The sequence below is a fragment of the Choloepus didactylus genome, chromosome 24, assembly GCF_015220235.1.
Source record: "Choloepus didactylus isolate mChoDid1 chromosome 24, mChoDid1.pri, whole genome shotgun sequence".
Taxonomy (NCBI): Eukaryota; Metazoa; Chordata; class Mammalia; order Pilosa; family Megalonychidae; genus Choloepus; species Choloepus didactylus.
In genome coordinates, this window is record NC_051330.1 from 847,057 (window position 1) to 869,607 (window position 22,551).

General features: G+C 51.4%; 2 protein-coding genes across 6 annotated transcripts in view; both read left to right on the forward strand.

Moving 5' to 3' along the window:
- RNF130 (ring finger protein 130) overlaps positions 1-13,944 on the forward strand; it is a 144,684-nt gene extending 130,740 nt beyond the window's left edge. Inside the window, 1 exon segment of the mRNA XM_037817468.1 lies at positions 10,535-13,944. Coding sequence (XP_037673396.1) covers positions 10,535-10,644 — 110 coding nt within the window. The 3' untranslated portion in view covers positions 10,645-13,944.
- A 5,844-nt stretch (positions 13,945-19,788) lies between these two features.
- Positions 19,789-22,551, forward strand: part of TBC1D9B (TBC1 domain family member 9B) — a 54,305-nt gene continuing 51,542 nt past the window's right edge. For 4 of the 5 annotated variants that reach the window (XM_037817600.1, XM_037817601.1, XM_037817603.1 and 1 more), the window contains exon 1: positions 19,789-20,001. In XM_037817600.1, the coding sequence (XP_037673528.1) occupies positions 19,884-20,001 (118 nt within the window). In that variant the 5' untranslated portion in view covers positions 19,789-19,883. The remainder of the gene's footprint in view (positions 20,002-22,551) is intronic. The other variant, XM_037817606.1, reaches the window with a different exon arrangement.

The window sequence follows — 22,551 nt, forward strand, 5'->3', positions numbered from 1 at the left end:
TTATTTCTTCTTGAATCAGTTTGATAGTTTGTGTGATTCTAAATTTTTTCCTTTTATTTGATATCATTTGACTTTCCAATTTGTTGGCCTATAGTTGATAGTAGTCTTTTATCCTTTTCATTTCTGTAAACTTGATAGTCATGTCACCTCTATAATATCTAGTTATAGAAATTTGCACTTTTCTTTTTTTCTTAGTCAAGGTAGCTAAAGTTTTGTCGAATTTGTTTACTCTGTCAAAGTACCAACTTTTGGTTGCATTGATTTTCTCTTTTTTCTGTTCACTATTTCATTCATTTCTTCTCTACTCTTCATAATATAGTTTCTTCCCTCTGCTTGCTTGGAATTTAGTTCTTTTTTTTTTTTTCTTTAAGGTATCTAGTTAGGTTATTGAATTTGAGATCATTTTCTTTTTTAAAACGGTTATTTACAGCTGTATATTTCCCCATGAGCACTGCTTTTGTTGCACCCCATAAGTTTTTTTTTAATTCAGTTTTATTGAGATGTATTCACAAACCATAAAATCATCCATGGTTTACAATCAGTTATTCACAGTACCATTATATAGTTGTGCATTCTTTACCACAATCAAGTTTTGAACATTTTCATTACCACAAAAAATATCAGAATAAAAATTAAAGTAAAAAAGAGCACCCAAAAATATCCCATACCCCCATCCATCCCTATAATTCATTTACTTTTCGTCCTCATTTTTCTACTCATCTGTCCATACACTGGATAAAGGGAGTGGGAGCCACAAGGTTTTCACAATCACACGGTCACATAATATAGTTGCACAGTTGTCTTCAAGAATCAAGGCTACTGGGTTTCAGTTCATCAGTTTCAGATATTTCCTTCCAGCTATTCCAATACACTAAAAACTAAAAAATGGATATCTATGTAATGCCTGGGACCTTTTGATTAGGTTATTTCAATTGAGATGTGACCGACCCATTCAAGGTGTGTCTTAGTTCCTTTATTGGAGTCCTTTATATGAGGATAAAGGACACACAGAGAAAGCCCAAAGAAGCTGAGAAATGAAGTTAGGAGACGCTCATGGAGAAGAACCCCGGAGAGGTTAAGAGAGAACCCACAGAAGCTGAGAGAGGAAGCCACTGAGTCCAGAAGCTAAAAGCAATGAAACCCCGGGAGCAAAGGACCTGCAGATGCCGGCCATGTGCCTTCCCATGTGACAGAGGAGTCCCAGATGCTGGCAGCCTGTCCTGTCTCAGAGTCCAGGTATCGTCTTGTTGACGCCTTGAGTTGCACATTTTCACAGCCTAAGAGCTGTAATTTTCTAAGCGAGTAAGTCCTCATTGTAAAAGCCAACCCATCTCTGTTATATTGCATTTCAGCAGCCTTAGCAAACTGAAACACCACCCAAGTGTCCTTCAGTGGAAGAATGGTTAAACAAAAACATACAAAAAATGGAATATTATTCAGCCATTAAAAGGAATGAAGTTCTGATCCTGCTGCAACATGGATGAACTTTGAAGACATCGAGTGAAATAAGCCAGACACAGCAAGGCAAATATTGCATTATCTCACTTATGTAAAATACCTTGAAGAAGCAAACTCACGGCGACAGAGGATGTTTTATAGGTTGGCAGGGGTGGGGGTGGGGAAGGAAAAAGGAATAATAGCTTAAAAAGTAGTTTCTGTTTGAGGTGATCACAAAAGAGGGGCGATGCATGTCGGTTACAGTAGCACAATATTGTGGATGTAATTTATATTAGCAAATTGTACACCTGCTTGTGGTTAAAATGGGAAATTCTGTGCTCTGTATTGGTTACTACAATAAGAAGTTAAAAAACAAAATCAGATTTCTTTCAAAGGTAGACTGATAAGATGGGCTTTCCATATGTCTTGGGGAACACTAGTCCTCAACCACTGAAACTGAACCTGCTGTCTTTGTGGGTTGGAGATTAATTGCTGTCATTAAGGTTTCTTTTAATGCAATTTTGTTGAGTTAAAGTCACATCCAATACAGTCATCCAAAGGGTACAATAAATTGTTCACAGTATCATCATATAGTATTGTGCATTCATCATCATAATCAATTTTTTGAATGTTTTCATTACTCCAAAAAATAATAAGAATAAAAATAAAAGTAAAAATGGGAACCCAAAACATCTCATATTCCTTCCCCACCCCCTCCCATTATTCATTTACTTTTTGTCCCCCTTTTTTCTACTCATCTGTCCATACCCTGGATAAAGGGAGTGGGAGCCACAAGGTTTTCACAATCACATGGTCACACTGTATAAGCGATATGGTTGTACGATCATCTTCAAGAATCAAGGATACTGGGTTGCAGTTCAGCAGTTTCAGGTATTTCCTTCTAGCTATTCTAGTACACTAAAAACTAAGAAGGGATATCTAATAGAATGCATAAGAGTGCCCTCCAGAATGACCCCTCGACTCTATTTGAGATCTCTCAGCCACTGAAACTTCATTTTGTTTAATTTCTCTTCTCCTTTTGGTCAGGAGGTCTTTCTCCATCCCACAGTGCCAGGTCCAGGCTCATCCCTGGGAGTCATGTCTCATGTAGGGGGAGGGCAGCGAGTTTACCTGCTGAGAGAGAGAGGCCCCATCTGAGCAACAAAAGAGGTTCTCTGGGGGTGACTCTTGGGCACAATTGTAAGCAGGCGTCGCCTCTCCTTTGCAGCAACCAGCTGTATAAGGGCAAGCCCCAAGACTGAGGGCTCGGCCTGCTACAATGGTAGTCCCCAGTGCTTGTGAGAATATCAGGAATTCCCCAGGTGGGAAGTTGAAGGTTTCCACGTTTTCCCCCAGGCCCTCAAGGGGGCTTTGCAAGTACTTTAACTTCTCTGCCCAAATTACTCTGGGAGGTATCAGGGTTTCATGCTAACCTGTACAAACCACCCAGATCTCACCTCCTATTCAAGGCTCCATGTAATTATGGTGTTTGAGTAAACTGACCATACAAGTTGAATTATATAGCGTGCTACAGGAAGTATAGATTTTGCACTGAATAAACATTGCTTCCTTTGGTCTCACACAGAGGTTGAGGTTTTAAAACACAGTCCTTTTCCCTTTAGTCTGGTTTACCTTAGCTCTCATCAAGTCCATTTCGTTCATGTCTCTAACTGAAGTCTGATCTCTCTCTCAGCCTTTTTAACATTTGCTGTGTGGGGTAATGCTGACATTCATAGCTGCAGGACTCTGGCTCTGAGTCTCAGGTGTCACTCAGATACCCGAAGTCCCGGGGACTGACCAGCTTAGCATCTCAGAATTTAGAGATAACCATTACAACTCAGGAATAGATGTGACTGCTGTAAGAGCTTACAATCTAGGAACCTTTACCATAAGCCTTCCCCTGATAACCTGTGCTCTCAGATTCAATTCTCAGAGTTTGCACGTTATAGTTAGTCCATATTAGTGAGGTGTTACAATGTTTGTCGTTTTGATTCTGGTTTATTCCACTCAACATACTATCCTCAAAGTCCACTCATTAGGTGCATACCTCACCACTTCATTTCTTCTTGTCACTACTCATTATTCCGTTATATTTATACCCTACAGTCCACCATTCTGTTTATCAGTCGATGTACCCTTAGGCCACCTGCGTGCATTGCAAATCGTGAGTATGGCTGCCATAAACACCAGTGTGCAATGTCCACTCATGTCCCTGCTCTCAGTTCCTCCAATAATGGAGTAGCAGGGCCCTGTGGCCGCCCCATGCTTAGCTTCCTGTGGGACCACCCACTGCCCTTTCACTTCCCCACCAACAGTGAATATCATTAATTTTTTGTGTTTTAATTCAGCATGGTCTGAGTAACGATGAAAGCGGTATTTGTAGGTGTGCGTGGGTGTGGGTGTGCATAGACACTTAAAAAGCATGGTGGATTTTTGTTCTTTAGAGCCAAAGTTATAATTGGCATCAAAATACAGTCATTTGCTTCTTAATCGGCGTGATGCCATCAACTAAGAAGTCGGCTTTAGGAATAGAAGCAGTGCGTAAAGTTGAGTGAGTTTTGTTTACTGTTGTAAAAATTACAAAATGCCCAAAAATGAGTGTGAACCAGAGATGATACTTCAGGGTTTCAACCCTTCTTGGACAAATTTTGTGATACATGAGGCGTAGATTTTTTTTTCCTTTTTGCTACAAACCTCGGTGCTTTTCAAGAGCATCTTATTTTGAGGCAGCCTCGGGGTTTACACAGATGAAAAGTTGGTGCATTCGTTTCCGGGGGGATGCCGTAACCAAGGACTGGAAACCGGGCGGCTCAGACAACAGGGATTTATTCTGTCGCACCTCGGGAGGCCCGGAGCCTGAAGTCGAGCTGTGGGAAGAGCCGTGTTCCCTGCAAAGCCTCCAGACAGGCCCTTCCTGGCCCCTGGGCAGCTCCCGGGCCCTGGCTCGGCTTGTGGCAGGTCACGCTGCCTCCGTCCTCACCGCCTTCTCCCCAGGGTCTATGTCCGTCTCCTCCTCTCCGGAGGACACCGGTCACACTGGTCCGGGACCCAGCCCCCTCCAGCAAGACCTCATCCTACCTGGATTGCATGTGCAGAGACCCTGTTCCAGACAAAGCCTCACGCGCAGGCGCGGGTGCCAGCCTCGGACGTGCCTTCTGGGTGACACAGCTCAGCCCCAGCTGCTGGGAGGCACGTGGCTCCCGGAGACTCACAGGTGAGTGGTTCCAGGGCCTGACGGGTGGAGTCTGCTCCCTCCTCGGCCACCGGGGTTCTGACTTCATGCTTACCTGACTTAGATGGCCGAGAAAAATATCCTGAAGGCTCCTCGGCTTTTTATGAACCCCATTGCTCAGTTACGCCAAGCTCCTTATCAAGAAAGTTTACGCATCAGATTTCATAGTAGCGAATAGAACAGAGAATCCATCTGAACTAGGAACCACCATTCTAGGATTCTGCTGTGCAGCCGGGCAAGAGAAAGCCGTGCCAGCCTCATGCCGGGGGTTTACAGTACTTGCAACATCCCAGTTTCACATTTTACAGATGAAGAAGCTGAGGATTAGGAGTTTCTAGTAACTTTCCCCAGATCACTCACTGATGAAGTGGCAGTCAGGACTGAGACCCAGGCAGCCTGCTTCCACCCAGCGTCTGTCTTCTAAAACCCCTGTCCATCCTCCAGCCTCCGAGGCTGTCAGACCAGCAGCTGCTAAATGGTGCACAAATATTGTCCTTACGGAACTCAGAGTCTGGGAAGAAGACATGGGAAAGGGGCAGAAGGAATTGTTTGGGAGCCGAACTGTTCATACATTTGTATGCATGTCATTCAGTTAATTTTTAAGTTAATGAATAATCACAACGACAGCTAACATGTACTTCTTACTTGTGCTCTGTACTCTGTACTCTTCTAAACGCCTTATGTATATTAACTCTTTTAATCCTATTATAAACCCCATTTTACAGAGCAGGAAGCTGAGGTTGAGAGAGATTCAGTCGTTTGCCAGGGGCTGGGCCGGTCCCGGTGCGGAGGGCCTGGTTCAGATGGATTCTCTGTTCTATTCGCTACTGTGCTCTGCCTCTGGGAGAAGCTCACCCCGTGAAAAGGCACACTGAGGGCATCCTGACCAGCGGACACGTGTGCCAAGCACACCTGTAGGAAAGCCGGCAAGTGCGGCAGGCTTGGATTTAGGGTTGAGGACAGAGCTGTCCCGGGACTGAATATTCCCAGTGGGGGGCGGCGAGGAGGCCCGTGCCTCTTGGAAAGGGGTCAGCTGGATGCAGACTGACCCCTGAAACCAAACGGGTGCCACCGAAGAGAGCAGGCCGAGGCGTGCCGGTGTGGAACGCTGCACTTTGGAAGCTGCCTTCACAAACAGGCCACGGGCTTGAAATCCGATGAAGACAGCTGGATCAGTGACATGGGGAAGATTCTGGAAACCCATAGGGATGGAGACTGGGAAGAAGTCACTCAGCACAGAGCAGCCTGCAGTGGTTCCATCAACGTGCATGTTTTTGCCCACTCAACAATGCCTGCTCAGAGAGGGAATTTTCTGAGGTCCTGTTCGGGAAGTGCTTTCTTTACCGAGTTCAGAAAGCAGGTAGGACTCGCAGGAGCTGGGGCAGGGCTGAGCCGAGTTCCACCCGAGGATAAGGGGGGACCCGGGGCCCAGGCCGAGGAAACACCCAGCCGGAGTGGAGACAGCTGGCGACAGCAGCCTCGTCCGTCTCTGATGAGGCTGCGGGAGACTTGTAAATCTGCAAAAATTATCCAGTTTCTTTACTCTTGTCCTTGAAGTTTCTCATCGGAGTTCCTTTTGAGGAAAATGCCCGCGGGACTTGGCAAACCAAAGGGAAAACGATGGTGCGTCGCTGTCCCCGGCCTCAAGTGGGGCCTGTTGGTGCTGCCACAAGAGCTCGTGATGGAGCAGGGAAGGGGCCCCCAGCCGGGGCAGCCCTGCGGCCCCCCTCCTGTCCCCCAGCCCCACACACCGCACACCGCAGCCACGAAGAATCCCTCGGAGCTCGGAGGCTCGGGTGACCTCATTCTCTTCAGACCCCAAAACAGCGAGTTTCTAGCACCTGGCTTCTCGTCACGGGCTTGTCACGGCCGGAGTGTCCGGGGCCTGCAGCTGAGGGTGGGGGGCTGCGGGGGTGGGAAAGCAGGAGAACAGATGTGCCCTAGCTGCATTCGGAAAATCCCTCAGATCACAGTGAAATGCCAGTGGGAAGGACGGGAACCGAGACTCTGGAGGGACGTCAGGTTCACGCATTCTTCACGCCACTCTCAGGACAGGGCAGATGCTCCTCGGGTGGGTGACAGTGGAATCACCCCACTCCTGACAGGTTCTCCTCCTCCTCTCTCACCTCCCTTACCCCCCTCAGCATTTACTCTCGGGCACGAGTGCACGCCACATGCATTTCACGCATTTCAGGCTCCCATACCTAAACTGGGCTCCAGGCTGGAATCCTCTCGAATCTGGAAATGGACATGAGCAGCCCAGGACGGGCGAGAGAGTTAGCAGCCGCTGCGCGTGGTGTCTGGGCTCCTGTCGCTGCCGGACCCGCTGAGCTTGGATGGAACGAGCGGAGTTTCCACGGCCCCTCTGCTTCTCCACCTAGACGGGCCGGCCAAATGACACTCACAAGACAGAGTCTTCCGGGTGCTCTGCCTCGGCCTGGCCTATGCGCTGGAAGGTGCAGCCCCGGAACCAGGGGTGAGCCTGGCCTGGCCCTTCCTGGCCGAGTCAGCCTCTCGGCCTCTCCCAACCCCGGTTTTCTCAGTGAGCAAATGAAGATCACGATAGCAGCCCCAGAGGCCACGAGAATGAGAAAGGTGGTGCCCAGGAACATGCAAGCCATGTAGTCACTGCTTGTCATGTTTGATTCTTTCCTTCCTTGCATGAAAAGATGAACTGATCCCTGAAAGTCCTCCTGAGGGTTGATGGTGTGAAAGCTTCAGTGTGGGTTTTATTTGTTCAGCCCGGGAGGCCCCCACACCTCGGAGCTTTCCTGACTGCCTGGTCCCTGGTCCTGCCCCTTTTCCTGGGTGCATTTGGCACGTGCCGTGGGTGTGCGCGGGCCGGGCCCCTCAGCCGGTCCGACTGGGAACCCTGCAGCCTTTCCAAAGGCTCCAGCCATGAGTCCTTTTTATATGAGAGCCCCTTTCGCTGCAGCTGCCAGAACGCAAGACACCAGAAACGCGGCTTCTACAGTGGGGAGTTACTAGTGTACAATTTACAGTCCTTAGGCCGTCAAATCGTCCAACTCAGGGCACCCACAGGACGATACCTGGACTCTGAGGACAGGCTGCCGGCATCTGGGAACCTGTCGCCTGGGAAGGCACCAGGTGGCGTCTCCTGCTCCTTGGCTCCGGGTTTTGTTGCTCTCAGCTTCTGGCTTCAGCACCTTCGTCGTTTTTCTTTGGGTCCCCCGTTAGCTTCTCTGGGGGACTTTCTCTGTGAGCTTTTCTTACTTTCATCTTTTTTTGCTTCTGTCTCTTTCTTTTATCCTCTTGTAAAGGACTCCAGTAAGAGAATGAAGACCCACCTGGGGCAGCCTCAACTGAAACAACCTGCTCATAAGGTCCCACCCACAATAGGCCGCACCCCAGCAATGGATTAAAGGACTAAAGGAACATGATCCTTTCTGGGGAACGTAACAGCCTCAAACTACCACAGTGAAGAAAGCCCTGTGGGAAAGCCCCGGTCGTGGATCACTTTGTCAGGGGTGCAGGAGTTGTTAAGCCCAGAGCCTGGGGGTGAAGCCAGCTCTGCCCCTCCTGAGCCGACGCGGGCATCTGACTGGCAGTGGAGCCGCTCGGCTTGAAGCGACGGGGAAAATAAGTGGGACCGGGGTTTGGAAGGGGGTGGGACCCGTTCACAGCCCCAGGTACGCCGTGGCCTCACCCAAAGGGGGTTCTTGATAACCAGCAACAGAAGACCAGAGCGTTATTTAATTTCTCTAAGAAGAAACAAGGTATAGGTTGGCAGATTACATTGTTACGTTAATTACAGAAACACGAGGTTTCCATTGTGAAAATAATTCCTAAGACTCTGTCTGCTCCTTTAGTTATTTCGCTGTGCTGTTGGGAATAGGGAAGTGGCTTGCTGTCTTCAGCTGTGTAATACTACTTAAAGTTTCTTGAAAAGAAGGAGAAGTGGTGGCAGCACCGTAGTTCTGTGGCTAGCAGGGCCTCTGTAACGTCCTTGGGGAGTTTCTGGGTTTTAGTTACACTGTGACTGACTTGTCAGAAACATCCTTCCCCGTGTACTATCCCTGCTCTTGGATACCCCAGGCATCGCCAGCGCTGCGACCAGGACATTTAAAGTACTGTTAAGTGTTTCTTGCCATTTGTGTCAGAGCTACAATCCAAGTCACTTCCGTAGTAAGCATATAAAACTGAAAGATAACTTGGCTTTGAGTTCAGATTTACCTGAATTCTAATCTGAGCTTTGTGATTTTGAGCAAGTTATTTCATCCCCCTGAGCTTCAGTTTTCTATCTATGAAATAAGAATAGCATATCCCTCTTGCAGGACTGTTGTGAAAGTATACCTAAATATGAAGTTTTGTCCCCTCATCCCCTTTTTTTCTTGGCCGTAGAAATCTTTTTAAATTATTTTTTCTGAATAAATAGTATATGCACATGGTAAAAAATATATATCAAAGTAGTACAAAAGGGTAGAAAGTGGAAAGTTCATCTCTCAGCAATCTCTGTTACTTGTGTGTACACTTCCAGGCTTTGTACATACACAAATACATTCTTTGATACACACCTTTTTAAGACAGTTACTACCATAATATGCACACTGTCCTTCCCCAAGAAAATCTCTCCTATATATGGTTTTTTTTTTAAACCTCATATGATTTGTTTTTAATGAATGCTGGTTCCAGATAATTTAAAATACAGAAACTCTGGCATAATAATGGAATATAATTTAAGAAAATTCAAATGACATTGTAGCATAAAATTTTGTGGTTGAATAAGCAGAAAATTAAAGAAAAGTATAATCAGGGGTAAGCTTTGAAAATTAAAGCACATTGTCTATTAGGACAATTTATTCTTTCCTTCCTAGAGAAGAAAGAATGAAGCCTCTGTAGCAGTAACTGATGAGGTCAGACTTTATCAGGCAAGCTGAAAATTAATCTGGTGATAGCCAGAGGATACACTGCTCTTTTTAGAGAAGTAAAGTACATTACATTTGAAACAATAAAACAGACATCTCAAAAGTTTACTCATTAAATGTAATTTAAAATATATAGTTTTAAAACATGTCTTTTGGTCACTGATCTATTAATTTTCTTTTAGCCCAAAGAGGAAAAAAATCCAGATTTTTAAGACTCTTCTACCAAACAAAAGAATCTTGACATTTTATTCACAGAAGAAAGTTACAGATGATTGGGAATGTTTACCCATGGCAACACATCAGCGCAGGGCATTTTAAGAATAAATGAAACATCCCCAAATAAGACGCCCCTTTCAAGTCCAGCAGTCTCAGCAAGGGGCTTCACAGACACCGTCGTGAGACCCTCTGACGATCGCGTTCATGAACAGTCAAGACTGACGCTATTGTGAATGTTTTCAGTCTTCATCTTCACCTTACAAGTTTCTCTTAAATCGCTTTGCTGTACAGAAAACTGGTTAAGTGCCTAAAATTCCTTGTTACTCAGTCTCGCAGTTTCGAGCTTAGACAGCCTTCAATTTGCTGTTTGCTAGAGCTGCATCAGAAAGCAAATGCTCGACAATATGTGAGGCTAAGAATATCGAACATCATAGGTTTTCAAGAAAAGAGTATGTGGCCTATAATATTTTTCTTTCCCAATATTTGGAGGTTATTCCATATCCGTGCGCACTGCTCTAACTGCCTCATCCTCCATAATATTGACAAACGTATTGTATGTGGAATCACCCTCGGTTGGTGAACATTGCAGTTATTTAAAATCTTTATAATCTTTACGAAGGCTTATATCCTTACTACCAAAACCTGTGACACGTGGTGGAGAAAATTTGAGGCTTCATAGGTAATCCATGTTCTCTCCTGCAAACCGTGCTGGAAACGGGGGACTGCTGACTTATTAAGCCTGTTTTTCTCGTTCCTTTTTCAGGTGGCCATTTCTTCCATCGAAACTCTTTGTCCCCTCGGAGCCTGGTGTACGAAAGCGAATTCTCCACAATGGAGCCTTCTTTGGACATGTACGATGAGAACAAAACCTGATTTTTACAATGCGGGCTGTCGGGGTCACTTCCTTTGTGGTTTGATTTATGATCACCTTTCTTACTCCGTCTTCTCCTGTCGGCACCCGTTCTGGAAGAAGGGCAGCACTGTCTGAGCACAGGTGGGGTTTCAGGGTTAGACTGCGACGTCCCCCCGAGGCGACCACATGCCCAGGTGAGCCCCGTGGCACGGAGAACTCACCCAAGCGGCTGCTGAACGTGGGCTGCCACCAGGCATGACTGTTTCCGGAGAAGAGGCAGGCCCAGGTTCTTGCGGAGGTGTCTCCTGAACCAGATCCCGTGTTGTTCTGCGTAGGTGCGGGGTTGGGGTTTTTAAACACTTTCTGTGATCCCTGCTTAGGATGCACACTTACTGCAGGTGATGCTTCTCACCGACGCAGATCACAAGTTGCAGCTGCTTGCCGTGCTCTGTGTTTTTCTCTGTCCCTCCTTTCGGTTACTGCCCAGGGCCTCCTTGCAGAGGGAGCTGAGGGGCGGCATGGCCTTTGGTAGCTCCTCGGGGCCTCAGACCACACGGTTTCCTGCAGGTCCCACCAGGGAGACGCAGGCCGTGCTGGGGGCTGGGGGCTCTTGCGTGGAGGGAGGTGGCCGTCCGCACCGGCGTGTTCCAACCCCTTTATCGAGCATGGCGTAGGGTGACGGATGCTTGTGTAACCACCATATCCTGAAACCTCCCCTGTCCCCGCAGCTGTGGGCTTGTCTGCTAGGCAGCAGCAGTCTGCAAAGAGGGTCCCCAGGAGCCCTTCAGGCCTTCTCTCTTGGGGGGCGGCCAGCACTTGTCCAAATCAAAACGACTTTGGCTGTTCTATTGTGCAGACAAACCCAACATCTTGCACCAGACCCCAGGTGTACGCCCCTGTTCGGTTTGCCCTGGTCCAGCCGAGGCCTCTCCCCCGGCCTCGGCGTCAGCAGCCAGGCCCACAGAGAAGGAGGCTGAACCGACACCCTGAGGAAGCCAGGGCCACCTGCCCCTCGCACGCTGCGGAACGACACCAGTTAACGCGGGAGAAGCATGTCTTAGAGCAGCTGCCAACACGGAACCACGATGCCAAACTCTTCAGGCAGATCTTGGCGTCTTTTCTGCTGACGGCCACGCCGGCTTAGTCTGCTCCTTGTGACGTGAGCTTGGTAAAGCGGTGAGCCTGTTCCCATCCTGTGTGTGAGAACGGACGCCCCTCTGTGCCTGTTAGTCCACAGCTGGCCAAGCGGACACCCGAAGCCCCTGCCCTGACGTGTCCACTGACTCTGTGGGACTTGCATTTGAAGTGAACCCTGGCCACTCTCCTCCTTACCAGCGTCTTCTCCTAATGTGCTGCTGAGATGCCCCCGGCACAGCTGTGCCCTTGGGGAGCCGGGCGGCCGCGGCCTGTGGGAAAGTTGCTCTGAGCAAGCAGCAGTATTTTATTTTTAATAATTCAAGACTGAAACAGTGCAGATTTTTAAGGTCTTGGCAGCTTTTTCTTTTTGCCTTTTACCAAGGGCTTTGGTTTGTTTTGTTCTGTTTTTTCCTTTTTATAGTCTTTGTGCTATAAAAATATTTTTGATAAGCAGTTTCAAGAATGCACCATGCAGAAAGCCAGTGCCCACGGGATTTGCAGCGGGAGGTGGTATCTCCAAAGGATAGTAGACCTCCGTTTGCTGGGGTTCCAGACGGGCACCGGCCTTTGTGTTTGGTTTGGTTCGCCTGATCAATGAGATGACTAAATTCTGATTATTTCCAGGCTGTCCCATACCATGACCTTGTTTTCCTGAGCCGAAACTCAGATCCCATTATCATTTCTTCTGACTCGTGCCATCTCACAAAGGCACATGCATTAAAATTCACTCGCAACATTTTCTTTACTGAAAAGGTTGAAGTTGCTTGAAAATAAATTAAAAAACAAAAGTCAGGCCCCTAAAATCTGTTAATACGATATTTGAACTTGCGGGAAATCTGGGGCGCACGGTCACCGTGGAATAACCTAGAGGACGTCTCTCACAGGGCAGTTTACTCAGAGGCGTGCTTCCACTCGCAGCTGGACACGCTTTCCCGGAAAACCGGGGCCACGTCCCTGCTCAGCTACGGTGTGCCTTCTGTCTTTGTTGGGAGGGACCCCGACTTCTCCATGAAGGATATGGACTTCAGGGGTACAGAGGAGGACTCATCTATCCCACGTATCAGCCGTCGCTTTCCTGCAGCTGTGCCGAGGGGAGTCCCTGGCCGAGCCGCCTCGGAGCCATTGGCCATGTGAGATGCTCGAGGTTTGGGGAGCAGCGTGGGAGTTGGGACTGGGGGTGCAGAGAGGCGTTTCTTCCCCCAGCATGTTGGCACCTCGGTGTTGCAAGCCTCGGCCTGGCGGTTATCAGCCAGGAAGTGGGCGATGGCCTCTGATCGTTTTCTTGGGGGGTGTGGGGGGGGGTGTTTGAAGAAAGGAGGTGGCAGGAGAGTGAGCCCCTTAGAGCTGGCCAGCTGCTGGCTCGGCCGTCTTCCCCCGCGGGGCCCCGTCCCTCCACTGTCTCCGGCCCCCATCTCCACCCAGGCCCAGGCGGAGCGGGTGCAGAACCGGGGAGCAGTGTCTCACCCGGAAAAGGCGGGCACAGCCGGGGGTGCTGAGCGGGGCCTGGGGCACCGGCTGGAACTGAGTTGTGGCTCTTGGAAGGCCGGCACTTCCAGCCTGGCGGTTTTCCGCCTCCTGAGAGAGGAGCTCCCGGGAGTGCCCTTTTCCTGTGACTTCGGGAACGGAGGAGAGTGGCCGCTGGCCATCAGCACGGGGCTGGGAAAGGGTCTCCAGGAAACTCAAGGGAGAGAGGCGGCTGCCAGCAGGCGTGAGGCAACCTCACAGGCCGGCCGAGTCCTGCTCCGGAAGACGGAAGACGGAAGACGCGCTCCACTGGGCCGCGTGTCCTCCCGGGCGTCCCCCGCCTGGCATGGGGCCGGGTGCCCGGGCACCTCCCGATGCATGGGCAGCGCAGCTCCCCAGAGATGCCGTCGGAAGGCTTTCAGGCGAGGAAGAGACCACGTTCCACCGGCTCGGTTTCCCGTGGGCTTTCTGAGCTCTTCTCGGCTTGCTCTCGCCCATCCCATCCGATCTCTCATTGATCTGTGTGTTACATGACACTGACTTTAACTGAAGAGAAGTCAGAAGTGTTATCTTGCCATCAAGCTTTCGTATTATTCAGGAATAGGAAATAAAGTTGCCTGGACAAATGGGTGCTGCTCATAAATGCCATGAAACAGAAACACTGATTTTCAGGAAATAGAATTTAAAGGAAAACAATAAGAATTATAAAGTTAATTTCATTGACAGACCTTTCTTACGCTGTCCCTGTGTGCCAAGCACAGATCCCACGGGGGGCTGAGGTGACTCCAGGGACCGTGAGGAGTTTGGCTCCTCTGGAAAAGCGGCCTGAATTAAACACGCAGCTGGGAGGTGAGACGGTGGGACGGGGTGAGTCCGGACGGGGAAGAGGCTTTCCCGGAGCGCAGACGGGGGGCCGGGGACGGGCCTGGCGGAGGGGAGCGGGCGGCGACGGGGCCCGTGCATGGGGGTCCCGGGAGGCCGGGGGGTAAAGCTGCGCGGTGCCCAGGCCTGCGACATCGCAGCCAGCTCTGGGGCGTTCCCCAGGTGCCCCAAACCTCCAGGGAAGCCGCGCTCCCGCTCACTCGCTCTGACACGCTCGTGTGGGGTTGCAATCGGCTGCGCCTGGTGTGTTAGTTCCGGTGACGGTGGAAGCCACAGTGGGGCTGACGTTGCCCGAGGACGGGAGAATGCAGCTTGGGACAAAGCCCTGGGGAGCGCGGCCTGTAAGGGACAGACAGAAGGACCCACGAAGGTGCACGGTGGTGACTGTTAGGACGGCTTTGCCCTGAGCGTCCCCTGGTCCCAGGCTCCGTCGAGGGCAGTTCACAAATGAGGCGCTTCAGCTTTTTGTCTCTCGTTTGGCCTCGTGGGTAAATCATTCCCAAGCTTTGTCGCATCCTCGTTTTAGCTCATTGGGAAGGGGACAGATCTCTTCCGTCACATAACGTCCCTGCATGTGGTTGAGATCGTTTTGGAAGAACCAGACAGCACCGTGCTTATTCTAAACCTTGCAACATCGGGGCAGACACAGAAGGACGCTGGCAGAGGGCGGGGGCCTGCGTGGAGTCGGGCTCTCCTGACTGCCGCAGAACCGCGGGAGACGCCCAAGGGCCTGCGCCTGGGGGAGAGGGGTTCCCGGGAGCCTCGGATGCTCTCGCGGTGTCCCCATCCCTGGCTGGCAGCTCCTTTGCCTGCCTTTGCCCCTGGTGGCCATGGAGCTCCGCCGGGTGTCCCGGGAGATCCCCCAGAAACGTAGCTGAGACGGGCTGGGTTTCTAGAAGCAGGGACACAGCTGTCACCTGTGTCCCCCAGGGCTACGGACCCCACCCGCCCCCATGGTGAGATCCCCGAGAACCCCCAGCCTCGGCCGCAGAGGGATGACTCTTCCGTGCCCCAGGCCAGGCTGGTGGTCCCGGGGGGCATCCAGTCCAGGCCTGGGGCTGAAGAGGGCTCCCCTCTCGCAGTCCACCCCAGCTCAAGCTGTTCTTTCTGTTTTCCTCACTCTGGCTTGGAGAAGAAAGAAGATACTTTAGAACCAAAACAAAAGAAAAATGAAAATCCAATCTTCATGCTTCGGTAGGATACTAAACCTTCAGAAGGGCCCAGAGCTGCTGGGGAGCTCAGACCTCCCCTGAGGGCTCCCCTCATTCCTCCCGCTCGTTGGATCTTCCCGTGCGTTCGCCCCTGGGGCGGCCGCCTGGAAGGGAGGGCTTTCTGGGGATCAGCAAGCCCTGGGAGGCAGCGCAGAGGCAGTAAAGCCACACGCTCAGAAGCCGAGAGCCAGGGAACATCCTTGGTGTGCTTTCCTCCACTGCAGCGTGCCCCTCATCGTGCCCCTGGGACACAGCACCTGGTGCCAGGCTCCCACCAGGCCACTAAGGGCGCTCGGGTCAGCGCAGGCCGGACCGGGCCTTCAGCAGGGCTGCCCCTCGCCGTGGGGTTTCAGCCCTCTCTACAGCCACTGGGAACTAGAGCTGCCCGTGACCACCCTGGGCTAGTTGTCACCATTTTAGCCCAACGGGAAGTTAATCCTAATCGGGATTGATCTTCCTCCACAATTGAGCTACCTGACGTTAAAGGACAAGTTTCTAACAATAGGGATCAGCAGACTCTAACTCTTCAGGGCTGTTTCTTTTCCTTCGCTGAGAGGGGAGAACTGCCCAGCGCCTGCCCAGTTCCAAGTCCCCTTCACACCGTTGCTGGGGTGCAGCCTGCGGTGACGCTGGGGACGTCACTGTTCTAAAAGGCTCCCCTGACGAAGAGCAGAGAGGCTGCCGACCCCCGGCGGCCCAGGTCTGCGGAAGGGGCTCGATGGCAGGTGCTCAGGCCAGCGTCTGGGTTCAGAGCTGAGGATGGGGACACGGAACGCAACAAGGGTCATTATGGAAATGGAAAAGACTCAGCCTAGGAGGTATTGTTTGGGGTGTGGGGAAAACCCTCACCTGGAGGACAAGAGATTGGTCCCAACCCCAGGCCACAGGTATCACCGTTGATTTGGACCCTCAGTAGCTTTTATACTCTATAAAAATATTAAAGTTACCCCTTTCATATTTGGGTCATTCAAAGAGCTCCTTTTACTCTGGACTACTGCTAACTATGCACAACACCTCAGAGGATGGCATACAGAACTATTTTTCTAACTCTAGCACAGGAAATTTGGGGTGGGGGAAGCTTGGGATGTTGCTAAATGTGGCAAGTGACTTATCTTCCACCTCAAAGAACGAAAGGGAAACTATGCACTTGAATTTCAATTCACCATTGGATGGTTTGTGCCAGAAACAACACACGTCAAATCCTCAAGAAGCAAAAGTGAACATTAGTGTAATTGGGGGAGGGGCGTCACTGTAGGGGGAATTGCTTTGTCTAGAACACGAAACACCTGCAGGTAGAATGTGAGCTGATTTCTTGGCAATCAGATCTTGTAAACCCTCTGAAATGTTCTGGGCAGCACAACTCCTAGGTTGTTGTAAGTGGAATTAAGTAGTGAAATTGTATGGTATCTACCTATATGCCAAGTGTATACCTATATGTGTGGGGTTTGCTGTTATTAACCATTTCAATAAAAACCTATGGAAAAAGCCACTTGGACCACCTGGAGTGCTGTTCATACACATGTATCACTGAGCACTGGGTTGCAAGCGACAGAAACCCCAACCCAAACTGGCTTAAGCGAAAGGGGAAAGTCCGGGCTCACTGAAGTTAAAATGCCCAGGGGGGACGCATGCACCCTCACCCACTGATACCAGAACCCATCCCAGCTTTGCTCCTTCCCAGTACACTCCTCCTGGGACCCTGGCTGGCGTGGGCGGAGGCCCGAGGCCACCCAGAACCAAGCCCGGTGGTCACGGAGATGCAGCCTGCTGACCGCCGTGGCCAGCACGGACTCCCCTTCTGCAGCCCTGGGGCGCAAGCAGCTTGGCCTGACACGCAGATGCAGAGGGTTCCAAAACGGGGTTCCCACAGTAAAGTCAGGTGCTGCCCAGCAAGGGGGGTGGGTGCTGGGGGGGGGCAGCGAGACCCCCGCACACGTGGGGAAGAGTTGGAAGCAAGCAGGCCCAGGTGCTACCTCTGCCACTTACTACTGAACTTGGCAAATCATTTCACCCGTGTGGATTTCAGCTTTATCATCTCTAAAATAGAGATCATAAAATGCCTCCTTCATAGGGGTTTTAAGGGGATGAAATCTAAAATATTCTAAGAAGTAGGCTTAATATAATATATCTGATTAGGGATAGCACCTGGAATAAAGAATTCCTACAATTCAACAGTAAAAGACAACCCAATTTTTAAAGGAGCAAAGGATTTGACTAGACAGTTCTCCAAAGGAGATGTACAAATGACTAACAAGTACATGAAAAAATGCTTGACATCATTAGGTACTAGGAAATGCAAATCAAAACCGCAGTGGCACAACATTTCACGCCCACTAGGATGGCTATTAAAAAAAAGACAAAAAACAAGGGTCGGCGAGGATGTGGAACCCGCCCGCATGGCTGCGGGAGCGTGAAATGGTGCGGCCACGCTGGAGGAGAGCTCAGTAGTTCTCAGAAAGTTAAACACCGAGTTACCGTGGCTCGGCAGTTCCATGCCTGGGTCTATCCCCAGAGAACTGAAGGCCTGTGTTCACACAAAACCTTGTATACAAATGTTCATAGCACCTTTCTTCATAAGAGCCCCAAAGTGGAAACCATCCAATGCCTATTAACTGATGAATCGATAAATAAAATGTAAAATGTGGCATATGTATACAATGGGATATTGTTTAGCCAGTCCTTGCTGCAACATGGATGAACCATGAAAACGATGCTGAATGAAAGAAGCCACACACACGAGGTCACGTACTCTGTGATGCCATTTATACGAAACATCCAGGGCGGGCAAACCCATAGAAACAGAAAGTGGACTGGTGGTTGCCCGGGGCTAGAGGAGGAAGAAATGGGGTGTGTGGTTAAAGGGTAAGGAATTTCTTTTGGGGGTGATGAAATGTTCTGGAACTAGATGGTGAAATGGTTGCACAACCTTATGAATATAATAAAGACCATTAAATTGTGCACTTTTTAAAAGTGAGTTTTATGGTATGTAAATAAAGGGAAAAAAATCAAAATAAAGGGCAAAAAAGAAGGCTCAGCACATCCTAAGCTCAATAACTGCTCTTTTCCTTCTTCTAAAGAACCGTTTTCACATGGTGCTCTCTGGGGCAGCAGCATGCACATCAGTTGGGAAACCTGTGAGAAAGGCAGGTGTCTGGGTTGGGGCTCAGCCGTGTGTGGTTTAAGACGCAAATGCACCCGCTCCGGCTGAGTTCCAGGCTGCCCCCGGAAAGCACCGGAATGAAGGAACACGAGAACCCTTCACTCCGGGTGTTAACAAGCACTTACGAGCTCTCCGAGGGAGATTTCCCTGCAAGCACAGAGCCCGGTTAAGCTTCCAGGGTCTTAAAGAAGACTTGTCTCTGGGTCTTGAAAGTTGATTCAGAGTCTCAGACAACGTTTCTGAGCACCGAGGATGGCTGTCAACCCTGCAAACACCTTTTTACCCCTACATCTGTCGTGTTAGGACCCTTGGATGTGAATGACAGAAGTTCACCTTCAAACCAGCTGCACCTTGGGAATGACTAGGGCACCTGCTTCCTGTGTCCTGCCAGATCCTCCGGGGGGTGTGATGGCTCAAAAGTGAGTCCATCAGTAGACACCAGCATTTTGAGAAGAGTTTATTGCTAAGCACAAAGCAAGGCAATCAGAAGACCTGTGGGCTAACGATCTCTCCCCAAACTGGAGACACTGTCAGTGTCCTTAGCATTCAAACAAAGTCAGGCAGGCTCGGTGACAGCACGGTGTCAGCCCTGGGCTGATGAATAATCACTAAGGGGATTAGGGGCACGATGACCTGACTTCAGGGGGCTACGTGCACAGGCACCAACTTCAAGGCTGCAAAACAAGGGGATAAGGACGGACCAGTCACCAGGTGTCTTGTTACAGTCCAGTTACGGGATAAAGAGTGTGTAGTTTTATTACAATGCACCAGCCTTACAGAAACTGGGCACCTGGGTTACAGGCCGGCGAGTTACAGCAGCCACGGATACTTGCGTCTGGCTACCCCACCATGTATCAGAAAGGTGGAAAGCATTTAGGCAATGACCCCGTCACTGGGGTTCTGTTTGTCAGCGCTCTGACAGGGGCTGAGGCCAGTGGGGTGACCCTGCACCTCAGCGGCTCCCGACAATGCTGGCTCATGCCAGCTGCCCCGCACTCAAAAGCGTCAGTGTGTGGACTGGGGGGGATCCCGCCCCGGCCAGGCCAGCACTGGGGAGCAGGAATCCGCACCCAGAGGCCCGAGTGTGCTCATCCCCGCCGGGCAGACCGGTTCGGGTGGGTTCAGGGGGTCTCGGGGGGCTCAGGGGACTCAGGGGCTCAGGGGGCTCAGGGGACTCAGGGGGCTCAGGGAGGCCCGGGCGGGTGCAGGGCCCAGGCCGGGGAGGCTCTGCGCTAGGTGCCGCCAGGGGGCGCCCGCCCGCCCGCCCCGCCCCGGGCCGCTCTGCTCTGCTCTGCTCTGCTCTGCTCTGCTCTGCTCTGCTCCGGCTGCGGCTCCGGCTCCGGCTCCGCGGCGACGGCGGCGGCGCTTCCTCCTGGCGGCCCGGGCCCCGCGCGAGCGGCGCGCCATGTGGCTGGGCCCCGAGGAGGTGCTGGCGGCCCACGCGCTGTGGGTGACCGAGCGCGCCAACCCCTTCTTCGTGCTGCAGCGGCGCCGCGGCCACGGCAAGGGCGGCGGCCTCACGGGTGAGGGGCGCGGGCGGCCGGGCCGAGGCGGGGAGCGGGCGCGGAGGGGCCGAGGACCGGGCCGAGGCGGGGAGCGGGCGGCGGCGGGGAGCGGGCGGGCCCAGGGCCGCGAGGAGCGGGACGGCGCCCGCGTCGGGGCCGCGGGGAGCCTCTCCCAGGCCCGGGGCCGCCGGGCGGAGGCGCTGGCAGCGGCCCTGCCCGGCCTCGGTGCTCGCGACCTGCCCGGGGCCTGGCGAGGGCCGCGCGGGTTCCCGCGGCGATTTCCCCGCTGGGAGGCAGCGAGTTCTCCGCGGCCGCCTCCTCTGGCCGCAGTTTCCCCAGATGCCCCGGGGGGCGCCGTGGCCCCCGCAGCTCACCAGAGAACTGCCCCGAAGCAGCCTTGGCCCAGCCCGGGGCGCCCCGTTCCTCCAGCTGCTGCCCCCTTGGCTGCTCCCGGGGCCTTGGAGCTGCAGCCTCCCAAGGCGGAGCCCGGAGCCCGGGGAGCTCGCCAAGGCGCCCCTTTTCTGCGTCGCGCGGCGGGAGACAGGCGTGGCCCCAGCCTGCGGGGCGCCGCGGGCGCAGAGACGAGCCCGGGAAGGCGAGAGTGAAAACGCCCCGGGCCCCGGGAGCGCGGTGTCTGCACAAATCCCGCCTGTCACCCCCGGGTTCCTCGTTCTAAAAGGGTGAGGTCAGCCCGGAGCGGGGAGGCCTCGGCGGGTCGTTTCAGAGCCGGCCGGTGGGACCCGCCGCGCACTGAGGCCACAGCGTCCTGTGAGTGTCGGGCGCGCCGCAGCCAGCGGGGGCCCGGGCCTGGGCCGAGGGGCGGCTGCTCCCTGCGCACCGCTGTGGCCAGGCCGCCTGCGGCCGCGTCTGCCGGTCCGCCCAGAGGGGCTTCCATGGAGTGTCCACGTGCTGAATGCGCGCAGCCGGCGTCCCGTCCCGGGACTCGGGGTCCTCTCGGCGCCTCGGGCTGCGCGGGAGAGGCCGAGGGGACGGCGCTCCAGGCCTGTTGCGGACGCGCGCTCCGGGGGAAAGGCGCAGGGCAGGGAGAGCCAGCGCGCCCTCCGGCCCGGGCCGCCACGTCTCTGCTTCCTTCCCGGGCGGAGGGCTCCCCTCCCCGGCCCGCTCCCTGGGACGCAGCCCCCGGGTCCCCTCCCGGAACCAGCCCTGGAACTCCAGCCAGGCTCGGGGTGGGCAGGGATGGCGGCTGTGTGGTTCGCGTGGCCTGTAAGACGGGGGCCAACTGGGACCTCCATTAAAGACCGCGGTGCAGCGGATGGTCTCCCCGTGAGGAGGCTTCCACGTCTCGCGGCGGGAATAGGGGCTCTCAAATAAGGTTCCGAGACTAGAGGAGGAACCCCAAGGCAAAGAGTGAAAACACAGTTTATTCCGAATGCTGGCAACCTTGAACATGCCCCTTCATAACTGCAGTGTGGAGAGACATTTCAGAACATTTCAACAGAACAAGTAAGGAATTACAGACTCCTGATTTGCACGGATGTGAAGACTACCTTCTTTTGTAATTGTTTTATTTTTGGAGAAAAACATCAGATTAAAAATTCACAATAGGAAAAAAGTGTTAAAGTGATAAATTCAATAAACATTATTCAGACAATAGGAAAATGGAAACATACCATGCTTTCCATATCACATCAAAAGCAGCAGGTCAAAAGAAGAAATAAATTACAAATAGGAGCAATGAACAGGTTTTTAGATTCCTTTGATAATTCAATTAATGAAGAGTGAATCAGACAAATTCTGCTGGTTCGGCAGAAAATAGTGACTTGACAAACACAACGCTCCCTAAAACTTGACAATTCTAAAGATTTACATGTCCTTTTCAGTAATAACTTTTGAGGCTGAAAGAAACTTTGCTAAACTTTCAATAATAAAAACTACCTTATCTCTGTTCTTTATATGGAAAATGATGTAACAAAATCATAGTCCTTTAAGAAGCGATGCAAGTACACAACCAAAAATGTAAGGAGAAAGAAGTATTTTAAGAGTAGTGTCTATGAGCGACAAATTTCACCAAAATTTGAAACATTTGTGCATGGAAGGAAATTATCAAGAGCAAGAAAGGACAACCTATAAAATGGGAGAATATCATTTCAAACCATGTATTGGATAAGGCTTAATATTCAGATATATAAAGAACCATCACAATGCAACAACAAAAAGAAAAATAACCCAATTACAAAGTGGGCAAAGGACTTGAAAAGACATGTCTCCAAAGAGTATATACAAATGGCCAATAACACATGAATAGAATAAAGAATATGCATTAGATGCACGCAATGGAATATTTTTCAGCCATAAAAAAAAGAATGAAGTTATGAGACCTGCTGCAACATGGAAGAACCTTGAAAACTGGCTCAGAGAAATAAGCAAGTCACCTAAGGACAAAAATTGCATAATATCACTTATAAGAGATGACTAGAAAGAGGAAATTGGCAGAGATAGAAAGTAGATTAGAGGTTACCGAGAAAATGGGGGGAGTAGAGAAAGGGGAGTATTTGTAAAAAAATTTTTAAATAAATTTTTTCAAAAAGAAAAAAATTAAAGGGATGT